The sequence below is a fragment of the Nilaparvata lugens genome, unplaced genomic scaffold (assembly GCF_014356525.2).
Source record: "Nilaparvata lugens isolate BPH unplaced genomic scaffold, ASM1435652v1 scaffold5765, whole genome shotgun sequence".
Taxonomy (NCBI): domain Eukaryota; kingdom Metazoa; phylum Arthropoda; class Insecta; order Hemiptera; family Delphacidae; genus Nilaparvata; species Nilaparvata lugens.
In genome coordinates this window covers 3,111-19,015 of record NW_024091550.1, presented here as the reverse complement: position 1 = coordinate 19,015, position 15,905 = coordinate 3,111, and the positions used below count along the sequence as shown (strand labels likewise).

The 15,905-nt window shown below is 37.1% G+C and overlaps 1 protein-coding gene across 1 annotated transcript; it reads left to right on the top strand.

Moving 5' to 3' along the window:
* Positions 1 to 208: 208 nt before the first annotated feature.
* Positions 209 to 15,621, top strand: LOC120356094 (NADPH--cytochrome P450 reductase-like; the record flags this gene model as incomplete). Its single annotated transcript, XM_039444913.1, has 7 exons — positions 209 to 385; positions 1,670 to 1,794; positions 4,271 to 4,459; positions 7,005 to 7,132; positions 9,168 to 9,275; positions 12,676 to 12,809; positions 15,409 to 15,621. Coding segments are annotated over 7 exons (1,074 nt in total), but the record flags the coding sequence as incomplete, so codon positions are not given.
* Positions 15,622 to 15,905: the final 284 nt, after the last annotated feature.

Genomic DNA, 15,905 nt, shown 5'->3' with positions numbered 1-15,905 from the left:
AGCATGAAATAAGAGAATGAAACACAGCAAAATGAACACTTCCAAGCGTTCCTGTATCCAGCAATTTCTTCACGGTTCTATAAGAACAAATACAGCCGAGTTTAGTTTGCGTTTCAGCTGGTCTTAATGAGGTCGCCAGGAGAGCTCAGAGTCCAGCACTATTCCAAGTACCTTTGCCAATAAATGTTTAAATCTAGTTGAATTGTAGCGAACACTTGCTTTGTTCTGCTTGCAGGGTGAATTAATTAATATGAAGGAGATACCGAATTCGCTGGCAGTTTTCTGCCTGGCTACCTACGGAGAGGGAGATCCCACTGATAACGCCATGGATTTCTATGAGTGGCTGCAAAATGGAAGTGCCGATCTCACCGGTCTCAACTATGCTGTAAGTTTATTTATTTACAAAGACAACTTTCTACAAGTAATTTAAGCCTAGTTGATGATTAGACTAGTAGTTCTGTGAACAGTAGACCTCGTGCTCACTAAGTTACATTGACCTGTTATGTTTTCTCAAAAATTAATAAATCATTTATCAATTTAAAATGTCTAGAAAAAATCCTAAATAAACATAGAGCTTTCTGTCTTATCGTACCGGAATGTGAGTGTGAGCGCTGTTATCAGGTCTGGCTGCCGTCGATACGCCAATCCAATCAACCCATCAGACAGCACTCTGTGTTGTCGTGTTGGCGAAAAATCGGTGTGTTGAAATTAACAAAATAAACTATCATAATGCTGATTTCCTACAAACTTCATTTCTCACTTTTCATGATTTTAGAAATCTATTTCTTTTTAATAATATTTGTTGCAATTTTAATCATCAGATTAAAAACGACAAATGTAAAAAAAATGTTTTCTATCAATAACTCCAAACTAGAATCATGGCCTCAGCTTATGGAAAGACAAATTAGTAGACAACTGTCTACTAACGTTGATGGAAAGATACATTTTCAAAATGTTCGATGTTTTTGAACGGGTAGTATTATAGTCCACTAGACAGCTGATTTATGATGAATAATTTCAAGGTCTAATTTTTACGGTAATATTGGCGTTCAAAGGAGTCCTTTTCCTTTTGTATTATCCTTAAAATGCAAAATTTCAAAAAACCGTATGTATACGTCGAAGCGTAATTCAAAAAGGAACATACTTGTCAAATTTCATGAAAATCTATTGCTGCGTTTCGCTGTAAATGCGGAACATGAATATAAACATAAAAAAAGACAAATTGCAAAACCGTCGACTTGAATCTTAGACCTCACTTCCCTCGGTCAATTAGATGAGAGTTCTTTATTCATGTACGTTAGGGTACAAACACACTGAAAGCGGAGCGGAGCGTGGCGTTGAGGAGCGTCGTGAACAATATAATGTTAAGTAATGAGCTGCAACACACTGGAAGCGTTTACTCGCGGAGCGGAGCGTGGCGTCAAACTGTGGAACAAACTGGTTTATTTTTTGGAGCGTCTACAAGCGGAGCGTCACAGTGCGAGTGCCCGTCTGGTCCACTCTTCTACTCTTCTTCTCTACTCTTCTACTCTTCTTCTCTACTCTTCTACTCTTCTTCTCTACTCTTCTAGGCCCTTGACGCTCAGACGCTTCCTGTGTTTATCAAGAATGTAGGTTCTTTCCAGCTATTACAATTGACTTTTAAATACAATATTTTATTTTTTTATAGGTTTTCGGATTAGGAAACAAGACATACGAGCACTACAATGCAGTTGGTATCTACGTTGATCAGAGACTAGAGGAGCTCGGGGCCACTCGGGTCTGTGAACTTGGTCTGGGAGATGACGATGCTAAGTAAGTTCAAATAATTCTACTTTGTATTTATTTATTCTTAAATACTTCAGCTATCTATAGTGAGGTCCACGTTATTATGACAGTGTTTGATCAGCAATGGTATTGCTATCCTTGTCTAGCATTCATCAAAGCAGATAGCGCTATATCTTTCTCACTTTGCTCTGTTGCCAGATCGTCTTTTAACAATGTAGAATAAATAATTTATCAACAAAATATCTCATCTTAATCATGAAAATTTATTATGAAAAATATAATTTCTTGCTTAATAAAATATAATTAAACGAGAATGAACAGTTGCATCAATAAACCTGTATCAGCTACCGTCTATAGAAGGCATTGGCAAGATAGATGATCGGCAACGTTGTTCTCCTATCTTTTTCCACTTCTATTATAACGTGGACCTCACTATAGTATAAAGAAACAGTGAATTTCCCATTATAAACTCTACGTTGTCATGTTGGTGCAGCCGCCTCTCGTTATGCCTCTGATCACTTTTTATTGAGTCGTTTTAATTTATTGTAGGGTTCCATGTGTGTTTTTATCAAAGTTAGTAGACATAAAGGTGCGTACAGACTTTCGCTCTGCTCCGCAACCGAACGTCACTCCAGCAGAGCGATTGATGATCGACCGAGGAGCAACAATGGTTCGACCGGGGAACGCGAGAAGATCTAACATCTTCCGTAACGTTCATGATGGGTGCGTGGGCGGCGCGACTGTAGTTCGATGGAGGAACGAGGGCGGTACGAGGGCGGTACGAGGGAGGAGCGTGCTCGGTGCGGGTTGGAAGAGCGTATATGTGTATGCAGCTTTAGAATCTGCGATTCATTCGCTATAAGTACAGAGAATTTCAAAGTTCTAGCTCAATCGTAAGGGGGTTAAACGACGATGTATTTGAAGCTACAGTGAAAAAACTGTATGCTCAGTGTGGTTACTCTATCACTTCCTTACTACACGTGACGTCACGCTGGCGTCCCCAACACTACTTTGAATTTTACACCAGTGAGTGATCAACCTTCTGTCTACTAACGTTGGGTTTATATAGGGTTTCCAGTTATTTTTGAACTCACTTAATACTGTTTTCAGGGTTGGAGATCAGCATCGACAAAATAAATAAATAATTTTTGTTGGTGTTCTGCTCCAGTATTGAAGTCAACTCCATTTACGTGGAAAGACAAGTTCTGGCCATCGTTTTGCGAGTAATACGCTTTGATGGATAAATAACCCAAGTTTTGATGTCTTTACGTCTTCAGTATTGAAGATTGGTATCAAAACAAGTGTTTCACTTATGCCAGTAGTTCTTCACCTCCAGCCGTATTTTACAGATAGTTGATATAGATATTTAGAATAATAATAATTAATTTTTTTTTACTTTCCTTGCCCTATTACCATAGGTAAGGAAAGTATTGCTTTCCAAAAAAAATTAAGGTACCCCGATTTCAAGTTTTCTATATGTTTCAAGGTCCCCCGAGTCCAAAAACATGATTTTTGGGTGTTGGTCTGTGTGTGTGTGTGTGTGTGTGGTGTGTGTGTGTGTGTGTGGTGTGTGTGTGTGTGTGTGTGTGTGTGTGTATGTGTGTATGTGTGTATGTCTGTGAACACGATAACTCCATTCCTAATCAACCGATTGACTTGAGATTGTAAACTTAAGTCCTTATACCATGAGGATCTGACATTAAGAAATTCAATAAAATTGAATTCAAAATGGCGGATAATACTAAAAAAACCATGTTTTCACGGTCTTCTCGAAAATGGCTCTAACGATTTTCTTCAAATTTATACCATGGATAGCTATTATAAGCCCTATCAACTGACATGAGTCTCATTTCTGGGAAAATTGCAGGAGCTCCGTAATACTCTTGAGAAAAATGGCGGATAATACTAAAAACCATGTTTCTCAAGGTTTTCTCAAAAATGACTTTCACAAAAAACGAATTTCTCAAATTTATACCCTGTATAGTTATTTATCAGCTCTATTAACTGGCATGAGTCTACTTTCTGGGAAACTAATGAGGGGTCCACCCCATCCTTGAGAATTGGACTTTGTAGCCTCCTTCTCGTGCATGAGGTAGGTAGGTAGCGCAGTTCTTAGAAAGAACACATATTCGAGATATTTAATCTATAGAACAGCAGTTTTGACGACTTTTGAGAAATATCATCGAATTTCACAATTTACACAAAGGAAAAAGTACTCTGAAAACAATTATATATACAGATATTCAGTAGTCTGATCGTAGTGTCAAATATGTTGCTGCCAATCGTCATTATGTTATTCCCCTAAATTATTCTCCTTTAAGAATGGGGCTTATAAGTTCAATGAGCAAGGAAAGTTGTGTGAGTGTGCCACACCAGATTTTTCTAATTGTCACATCTTTGTATTGTTTTCGTGCTTTTGGTAAAATAAATTGAATAGAAAATACAGGAAATAACTCATTTTTGGCATCGAGACTATGAATAACCCATTTTTTCATGTTTGCAGTATTGAAGACGACTTCATCACATGGAAAGACAAGTTCTGGCCATCGGTGTGCGAGTACTTCGGCATCGAGACAATGGGCGAGGATGTGAGCATTCGCCAGTACCAGCTGGTAGAGCACACCGAAATCAACACCGACCGAGTCTACACAGGAGAGGTGGCGCGACTGCACTCCCTCAAGAATCAGAGACCGTAAGTCGATCACATCCGACAATTCGGACGTTTTACACTTAAGCCTGGTTTTCATTATAGTAAACGCAAATTGGATAGGCGGGTGGTAGTGGCACCATCTCTGAGTGAAATTTGTAAATTTCAAGCGGAAAAAAAAGTTTGTCTGCTTTGTGTCTGTTCACCTTTGAAATGTCATCTTAACCTGACTTCTCATTAAAAATATGTTTGTTCAAGATTTTTCAAATTCATTAATACATTCATGTAAATTTTACATTCTCACATTTGAGTAAAAAATATACCAAAAATTAGAAACGATTAGCACCAATTGAAGACTTTACTGAACCGTTGTAATTGTGCAAGTGATGAGTATTTGTTTGTTTTTCTCTGAAACATAAATAAAACCTAATTTTAAAATTGTCATATGATTGACACATCTCCAATATTTAGAATAACACATGTAATTTAAAGCTATAAATTTACCAATTTCACTCAGAGATGGTGCCACCATCACCCGCCTATCTAATTTGCGTTTACTATAGTAGAGTAAGTGGTTGAGTAACTGGCATACTAAGAGCCTGTTCACATGACAGCGATTTACGTTCGGTTGTCGCGCGGTTGACAAACCGAGCGATTGCCAGGTATAGGGAAACACATGGTGCCGTACACATGCATCGCTCGGTTTTAGTAGTCGCCGGCGAATCGCGGCGGTTGTAGTCTCAGACTACAACCGCTCGGTTGTCGCTCGGTTGCCGGGCGGCTCGATATACTAGAGCAGGCATGAGAGCGTACACATGGTCTTCAGTCAACCGAGGCGGTTTCGATCAGAGCAGTAATATATGTTTGAGTAATATAGTGATTAAGTACATAGATTAAGATATTAAGATTGAGTACATGGATGTTGTACCCAGTAATTATTTATCATAACCGAGCGCAAACCGCTCATGAATCGCTGTCGAGGCTGGCAAACCGAGCGATTTGCCAATCGAGCGACAACCGAGCATAAGTCGCTGTCATGTGAACAAGCTCTAAAGCTCAACTCACACGCGACTCGACTCTAGTCGAGAGCATGTGTTTTCAAATGATGACAGTCGCGGAGACTACAATCGACTGGTCTGAGTGTCACCATTTGGAAACACATGCTCTCCAAAAAGCTCCTTGTGTATCTTTTCGGATACAACAAGTTGCTTTTGAAAAAATACAAAAGAGCATCTGTTGCTTATGGAAAGATACATTAAAACTCTTTGTGTATCTTCTCGGATACAATACGTTGCTTTTGAGAAGATACAAAAGAGTATCTATTGCTTATGGAAAGATACATGAAAACTTCTTGTGTATCTTTTCGGATACAATACGTTGCTTCTGAGAAGATACAAAAGAGCATCTGTTGCTTGCTTATGAAAAGATACATTTTCAAAAATGTTCTATGTTTTTGTTTGGGTAGTATTGTAGTCTAGTAGCCCTCCGCCGATAGGCAAAGCTACAGCACCCGGACTGTAAAAAATGAACCAGCGCTTACCATCTTGATGTAAGAGGCCTAAGATGTTTTTTAAATGTTCATAAGCTCTATAGTCAGGTCCACGTTATAATGGCAGTGTTTCATTAGCAATGGTATTGCTATCCTTGTCTATTATTCAACAATGATGGCGCTATCTCTTACTCGCTTTGCCCTGTTGCCAGATCGTCTTTTAACATTGTAGAATTAACAATTAATTAACAAAATATTTCATCTTAATTATGAAATAATTGAAAAAAATGTATTGCCTTATAAAATATATTATTCAACAAAGTGGAAGGCGCTATCTCTTACTCGCTTTTCCCTGTTGCCAGATCGTCTTTTAACAATGTAGAATTGATAATTCATTAACAAAATATCTTCTTAATAATGAAAATTCATTATTAAATAATTGAAAAATATAATTTATTGCTAAATAAAATAGAATTGACCAATTTAAACAAGAATGAACAGTTAATATAACATCATAAACCTGTATCAGCTACCGTCTATAGAAAGCACTGACAAAACAGAGGATCGGTAGCGTTGTTCTCCTATCTTTCTCCACTGCCATTATAACGTGGACCTCACTATAGTACTTAGTTTGCTATTGCTTTCAACTCTGAGCTGACAGGTTGATATCTACCTAAAATATTTATTAATAGAAAATTAGGAAACTTTTTCTACTATTAATGTTGGCTCTTTCTTTGTTGAAAGATTTTTTTATTTATTATTCTACAAAGGCGACTTCCTAGAAGTATTTTAAGCCTAGGAGATGAGGATGGAATGAATGATAATACAATGAAGGTAGAGTTATGAACGAATAAAAATTATAGGTTATGCTATTCACTTGAATTGATTTAGTCCACTTTTCAGTCCAGAAATAAATAAACTAGAAATTTTGAATTTGATTTGATTAAAAAACGAATATAATAGAATAATTACATTCAATAAACTTTCAGAACTTGAAAATATTTAGTTATTAAGAAAAATTTTGAACCAGAACTAAAACATAATCTAATTCACTAAAAGCACAGCTGTATTAACAATAATTGTTGATGTATGTTGTTGCAGACCATTCGATGTGAAAAATCCGTACCTGGCTCCAATCACAGTGAACCGAGAACTGCATAAGGCTGGCAACAGATCTTGCATGCACATTGAATTCAACATTGAAGGCTCCAGGATGCGATACGATACTGGTGCGTTATACATTCTTTCATTTTTTCATGTATTCTAACATGTCTTAGGCTATTACAATATAGCATTTACAATAAATGTCTTACAAGGTCTAAAGGTCTAAGGTCTAATTTATATATATATGAGGTGATTATGCATGTTGGAAGAAAGACAATGACTAGAAATGCTGATTCGAATGGATACAATACTAGAAATAGAGGAGACTATGCTTCACTGTATCACAAAACAGCTCTTTTTGAGAAAAACCTACATATATGGGCCTTAAATTTATTAGAAAGCTTCCTACTCACTTGAAAAATTGTGAAGATGTCAATGTTTTGAGAAGGAAAGGAGTTGAAAAGTTTTTTTGCTTGGAGTATTCTATACCACGAAGAGTTTGTGTGTAGAGAGGGGTCCTTGTGTGTTTTTTTTTTCTCCTTTTTTGTCATACTGTATGTATTATACATTTTTGACATTCCTATACTCTGATTAGAGTCTCTGGGAAGCTTTAAAAACAAGCAAACAAACAAGGTGCGTACAGACTTTCGCTCTGCTCCGCAATCGAACGTCACTCGAGCAGATCGATTGATGATCGACCGGGGAGCAAGAGTGGAACGCGAGAAGAGCTCACATCTCCCGTAACGTTCATGATCGGAGCGAGTGCGGAACGTGCGCGGAACGTGTTGGAGGCGCGTATATCTGTACGCACCTTAATAATCAACACATAGACTTAGGCTCAACTCACACTTACGCGACTCAAGAGACTGCGACTCTAGTCTCTTCTGGACGCAGCATGTGTCGATTCTAGCATAGAGAAACAATAGCGTAAGTAGATATCCCATGGTATAGGGCGTTTATGTCGCAACTTTTACTGTTATCTCAAGCCGACTACTGTCGATTTTTACTGTTTTGACCGGGTAAGAGTGTATGAACGGCACAATATGAGAGAATACCAGCGTCATAAAGCTTCACGGGAAAGAACTACGTGGACTATCGGCTTGAGATAACAATAAAAGTTGCGACATAAAGCCCTATACCATGGGATATCTACTTACGCTATTGTTTCTCTATGATTCTAGTCACCGCGACCTCACGACTGTGAGATTGAGTCGAGCGTCGACTCGACATGTTGGTCGAGCCTCGTCTTGAGTTGCTTAGTACCGTCACAAAGTATTCCAGTCATTTCCCTCCAATTCATCCAGACTGTATTTATTCGATGTGCTATTTCCTTGTTCAGTTCTCCGTCTTGGTTCAAACGCATTGACTTCATAAAATTCACGAAATCCAATTTTAAACAGTAAGACCCGGTTACACTAAACCTTAGACCAGTTATAGAATAGACACGCTGGGAAGTCTAGCCTCTGAAGCCAACATCTACTGCCATATCACCATATCGTGACGTCAGCATCGGATAGAAAACTTTTCTGCAGAGTTTGTTTACATTGTTTCTATCCGATGCTGACGTCACGATAGGTGATATGCCAGTAGATGTTGGTTTCATCGACTTTCAGTATGAATATACAATGGGCCGTGTCTATTCTATAACTGGTCTAAGCACTAAACCGGTTAAATTTCAATCGTGATTAATTCCACGAAAACCAATCAGAAAATGCGTTTTTGAAAAGACGGCTTTTCTGATTGGTTCTCGTGGAATTAATCACGATTGAATTTTAACCGGTTTTTTGTGCAACCAGGCCTTAGAATAATGTCTGTTAAGGTGCGTACAGACTGTCGCTCTGCTCCGCAACCGAACGTCACTCCAGCAGAGCGATTGATGATCGACCGGCGAGCAACAGTGGTTCGACCGGGGAACGCGAGAAGATCTAACATCTTCCGTAAGGTTCATGATGGGTGCGTGGGCGGAGCGACTGTGGTTCGATGGTGGTACGAGGGCGGTACGAGGGATGAGCGTGCTCGGTGCGGGTTGGAAGCGCGAATATGTGTACGCAGCTTTATGTTTTTCTCATTCATTTTGTAAAATACATGTTGTTCAGCCAAAATTATGTTTGTTCTCAATATTCCTTTCTCATTTATCTATTTATTTTTCTCTTTTCCTAGGTGATCACTGTGCTGTCTATGCCAAGAACGATGATGAAAACGTAGAGAAGCTAGGAAAATTGCTGGGTGTCAATTTGGATACTTTATTCACATTAACTAACACTGATGGTAAAAAATTACATCTTTTTCGATCAATCAGTCATTTATCAATACAATTATTATCTACAATATGATAATGTATAACATAATTCAAATTCAAATTCATTCCACACTCATAAATACATATACGTACATGAATCAAACAAAGCTCAACATGACAATACAATACAACCAAAGTGTAATAATAATAAACGGTAAGTGAAAAAACCACTGGCATAAGATGACTCTTGTTCGCCAGTGGGAGTAGGAGATGAAATTATAATACGCTTAACCTGATTTAAATTGATTTAGCACAGAAGCAAATATTTTTACAGAATAGTAAATTCTGAAACGAGGAATCGAAACAGAATTCACAACAAAAAAATTAAAAAATCTCTCGAGTATCTTTAATATACTATATAACTATGGTACTCTCTTATTCATATAGTGATCCATAAATACAGTGTAAACAGGGTATATAGAACGCATTTCATGGTAAATGGGAAGAGGGAAAATCATAATATTCTTATAAAAACAAAAAAATCACAAAATATTAAATTGAAAATAAAAAATTCTGGCAATTCGTAATTCCCATACGAAAAAAATAACAAATATTCAAATTGGAATAAAAATTCTGGCAAATCGTAATACTTCTACGAAGAAAAAAAAACACATAATAAAAAAATAATAAGGAAATAATATAATGAGTTATAATAACGCCATCATCACGTCTGAACTACTGGACTGATTAACTTGAAAAGCTTTAATATAATACGATTTTTATATATTCATTCTCAATTTACCGAGGATTGTTAAATAAAAGGCATATTTTAAATTCTTCAATATTTTAGTAGCTCAAGATTTCAGTTAGTCTTGTTTTTCTCAAAGCCTAAAGCAGCCTGCACATGGGACAATACTAGCTTCTACTAGCTGTTGTGGGAACGCGGAATTGGATGATATAACTAAAATGTGCATGATATTTTCAATTCCCTGTTCCCGAGACAGCTAGTGGAAGCTGCTATTGTCCCCGTGTGCAGCATGCTCCAGAGATAGCTATTTCCCTTTAGTGTATTTGATGCAAACTAAGGGTATGATCACATGGCATGCGCGTATATGTGCAAGTGCACGTCAGATCATGCATGAGCCGAAGAACAAAATCTGGAAAGAGCCATATAAACACGTTGTGACTGCATGTAGCTGCTTACACTGAACGCTGCCAGCAAGTGCACGCGTTTGGGGTCAATGTTCCTATTGCTCTATTGTTTGTTATTCATCTGCGCTCTTGATCATGCATAACAAAGCTTACACTTGCTCATATACGCATTCAATGTGATCACACCCTTAGATATATAAGTTGATGAGGTTGAAAACAGTTTTGGGCGAATGCCTGTTGTTGTTTACATTTGAATTGTATCTATTGTCGTCTATGAATAAATAAATAAAAGTACAGATAGATTGAATTTAGTTTTATAGTTTCACTAGCCGTCAGGCTCGCTTCGTCGCCATATCCGTCTAGCCAGGGGGCTCCGCCCCCTGGACCCCCGACTGGATCGTCTAAGAATGAGATCAGCAGGCTCGCTTCGCTCGCCTGCATTTTTCATTTGAGCAATTTTATCATGTTAGGACGATCCAGTCGGGGGTCCAGACTAAACGTCTGGCTAAACGGATATGGCGAGCGAAGCGAGTAGCTCTTATTGAAGTAGCAGTGCCCAATCAATTTTTCCGCGATAGATGCATTTCAATCTTAGGTATTTAGGAGGTACTGGATAAATTGGTATTAGGAGGTCCTGGATAAATGCATTTCAATCTTCAACTTGGTGCCAACCTAACAAAGTCAACTCAACTCAATGCCAACCTGACAAAATTATTAATTTTGTTACCAGTTAACAACTGTTTCGAAGAGGTACTCTCTCTAGATTATAGTTCTATATTAACATATGGTATCGACATTTTTCAATTATAATTAAGAGAATAAGAAGAATATACATGCTAAAAGACGAACTTTAAACCCTTAAAAACCACCCTTACAGCTAAAATATTGCCAAAAGATTTCTTAGTGCGCCACTAAAGGGCCAACTGAAGATACCTACCAAATTTGAACGTTTTTAGTCCGGTAGATTTTTAGTTCTGCGAATGAGTGAGTCGTCAGTCAGTCAGTGAGTGCCATTTCGCTTTTCTTCTATCTATATATATAAAAGCGAAATGGCACTCACTCACTGACTGACTGACTGACTCACTCACTCACTCACTCGCATAACTAAAAATCTACCGGACCAAAAACGTTCAAATTTGGTAGGTATGTTCAGTTGGCCCTTTAGAGGCGCACTAAGAAATGTTTTGGCAATATTTTAACTCTAAGGGTTGTTTTTAAGGGTTCAAAGTTCGTCTTTTAGCATGTATATTCTTCTTCTCCCAATCTCTTAATTATAATTGAAATTTCCATATCATATGTTACTATAAAACTATAATCTAGATAGAGTACCTCTTCGAAACAGTTGTTAACTGGCAACTAAATTAATAATTTTGTCACGTTGGCATTAAGTTGAGTTGACTTTGTTAGGTTGGCACCAAGTTCAAGATTTAAATGCATTTATCGCGGAAAAATTTATTGGGCACTGCTACTTCAATCCTGGGAATATTACATTACTAGCCGTCAGTCTCGCTTCGCTCGCCATATCCGTTTAGTCTGGACCCCCGACTGGATTGTCCTAACATATGATAAGAATGCTCAAACGGAAAATGCAGGCGAGCGAAGCGAGCCTGCTAATCTCATTCTTGGACGATCCAGTCGGGGGTCCAGACTAAACGTCTGGCTAGACGGATATGGCGAGCGAAGCGAGCCTGACGGCTAGTATATGTATAGATGCTGAATACACAATTCTTGACTCTCACATAATTGAATACACAATATTTGACTCTCAAGCAAATTATAACAAACTGGAAACTTGACGTATTAAAAACTCGATGAACTAAAAACTTGATGTACTGAAAACTTGAAGAATTTCCTATAACTAGGAAATCGTTAGGCAAAATTTCAAGTTTATCAGTTCATTCAGACGTGATGTTGCGTCATTCGTGTATTTCCTATCTCGTACATGTATAAGCCAATTCTTTTCTTTATAATTTTATAGATAGATAGATGACCACTGAAGCATAAAGTATCACAAACTGGAAACTTGAAGGAAACTTGACAAACTAAAAAGTTGATGTACTGAAAACTTGACGAACTGGAAATAGATCTATAACCATTCTTGGTAAATTAAGAATCTATATGCGAAATTCCAAGTTAATCAGTTCATTAGTTCAGACGTGATGTTGCGTCATTCGTGAATTTCCTATCCCCTGATCCCCTGCACGTATAAGCCAATTCTTTCCTCTATTATATTATAGATTAAATATGTTTTTCTCAAAAATATTTGATTATTTTCAGAGGACTCAAGCAAGAAGCACCCGTTCCCCTGCCCTACATCGTATCGCACAGCTCTTACTTACTATCTCGATATAACCTCAAACCCGAGAACTCACATCTTGAAAGAACTGTCTGAGTATTGCAGTAATCCAGAGGTAAGGAGATTAACTGCTTCTATCTTATAATATATATATTTTTTTATTTAATGGCAAAAATATGCAGTGGAAGAAAAACAGGCATATCCTTTGTATACTTATAAAATAGAATAATAGTGCCCTTTAAAATTAATAAAATAATAAAACAAGAATACAAATTGTAACTACTAGTTTCGGTGATTGTAGTTACAATTTGTATTCTTGTTTTATTAATTTTAAAGGGTACTATTTTCTATTTTATAAATACAAGAAAGTAGCCGTGAATTCATATCCTTGTATACTATTCAGAACACAATTTCATTATGCTATTAGTTCTATTTTTTTTATATACTATCTCATTCAATGACGATAATATAATATATATTGGAAGAAAAAAACAGGCATAATCCTTACTATTTCTAACACAATTTTGAAAAATATTGTCCAAATTTCTGAGTTTTCAAAGGTTTTTCCACTCAAAGAATAATCCGGAAGGAATTATCAATTTTGAATTTTGAAGGTTTGATTATAAGTTATTAACCATTGATGTTTATTGTAAGGAGTAACTTTAGATACCTTGAGTGTTATATTAATTATTTTTTCCTCCACCTACTGTCAAAAGTACTTACTTTACTCCCTGAAACATGATACTAAAGTGACACTTTTTCGCTCTCGGTACTAAAAAACAGAAAAACTCCCTAGGGAGTAAAAGTGACTCCATTTAAATAACATGGGAAGCATCTCTATTTTAAAAACGTACATTTGGAATGGGTCAGAAGGTCTAAGCTCAGATGAGGAAGCATATAGAGTAGTCATTAACCAACTAAATTCAATACCTCAACCAGACATTTGATCGATATATAAAATTTATGTTTGTATGCTGAAATTATTATTACAAACTTCATATCACTATACTAACAAATGTATATATTTTTTCTTTTATTCCATGTTATTCAAAATATCAGCCAACGATATTACTTATTAACTAATCAATTTGAAACGGGAACTTCATCATAGCTGTAGTTTTGGCTGTCATTGTTGTTACAACTTTAGCCGACAGATAGTGCTGTCGGAGGAGAACTATGATTACAAGCCAGCTGTTTCTGTTCACTTTTTAGATTATGTTGTAACACATTGTTTGGTCACATACGTTTTTAAAAATTATTTTATTAGCAGTTTTTATAAAAATGTAGGTGGAGGAAAAATGTTGTGTATATCACGAGTGAAAAATGTTTTTTCTCCCTCAGGAAAATTGTTGCCGTCGGCTTCGTCTCGGGCTTCAAACTTTTCCCTCAGGGAGAAAAAACAGCACTTTTCACTCTAGATATACAAATAACTATTCTTATAATGTCCTTAATTTTCCCTGTTTTGTTGCAGCTCTTATGGAGAACAGTGCTTCTAGATTTATAGAAACCTGTGAGCTAATTGTGTGTGATGAAGAGCGAAATAAGAGCCTAGGTCATTTTGTAGAATCGTGTGTTCCTATTCTCGTAAGAAATAACATTGGTCGTAAAGCCCCATGTCGCAAACTAAGGCCAGGCGCACTCCAGTTAGTCAAGACATGATCAGACACGTTTAGTCACAATACTTCACATAGCTGCTTGTGACGCAGCACACACTGATTAGTCATTGCAATTAGACATGTCTTCATAAGCAACTATGTGAAGTATTGTGACTAAACGTGTCTTGTCTTGACTAATCGGCGTGTGACCAGCCTAAGGCCAGGCGCACACCAGTTAGTCAAGACATGATCAGACACGTTTAGTCACAATACTTCACATAGCTGCTTGTGACGCAACACACACTGATTAGTCATTGCAATTAGACATGTCTTCATAAGCAACTATGTGAAGTATTGTGACTAAATGTGTCTGATCATGTCTTGTCTTGTCTTAACTAACTGGTGTGCGCCTGGCCTTAGGCTGGTCACACGCCGATTAGTCAAGACAAGACAAGACACATTTAGTCACAACACTTCACATAGCTACTTGTGACGCAACACACACTGATTAGTCATTGCAATTAGACATGTCTTCATAAGCAACTATGTGAAGTATTGTGACTAAATGTGTCTGATCATGTCTTGTCTTGTCTTAACTAGCTGGTGTGCGCCTGGCCTTAGGCTGGTCCCACATCGATTAGTCAAGACAAGACTAGTCACGTTTAGTCACAATACTTCACATTGCTGCTTATGACGCAACACACACTGATTAGTCATTGCAATTAGACATGTCTTCATAAGCAACTATGTGAAGTATTGTGACTAAACGTGTCTGATCATGTCTTGACTAAATGGTGTGCGCCTAGCCTAATGTTTGCATGGACTATGACTAAACTAAGTGCCGGTTAAATTTTAACCGTGATTAATTTCACGAGACCAATCACAGAAGCTGTCTTTTCTAAAAGGCTTTATCTGATAGGTTCTCGATACATTCTCTACTTTAACCAAGGCCTTCTCTGATAGGTTCTCGTGAAATAAATCACATTAAAATTTAACCAGCTTTTGTGCAACCGAGCCTTAGACTTTGCACGGGTTTTTGTTTACAGGTGGTAAGTTTCAATAACTTAGCTCTCTATTTATTTGTGTCATTAATGTAGTTATTGATGTTGACTCTTATAGGAACAAGTAAAACTGAAATCGATGGCTTCCACAAGTCCAGAGGGTAAACAGCTGTACAACAGCTGGATAATCCAGGACAACCGTAACATTCTGCATATCCTGGAAGATATGCCTTCGTGTAAACCGCCCATTGATCATATATGTGAACTGCTGCCTCGCCTTCAGTGTCGTTACTATTCCATATCATCGTCATCCAAGGTAACTTCATTTTCTGTAAATCATCCATGTTTTTCGATTAAAGTAATTAGAATACTTTCATTAAGACTCTTGACACCTTGTTCAAGAATAACGTTTAATTTTACATTGTAAAAAATGTACATGCAAAGAATAATTAAGTTAAATTACATAACTCAGTATTTGAATGGAATGAAAGATTATAATCACATTTTGAATTATGAATAGAAAATCCTTGCTAACTACAATGACCTAAGTAATGGAATTTAGGATAAATATTAACAGACTTAGAACTGTAAAAGTTGGACCACTGGGGAAGAAAA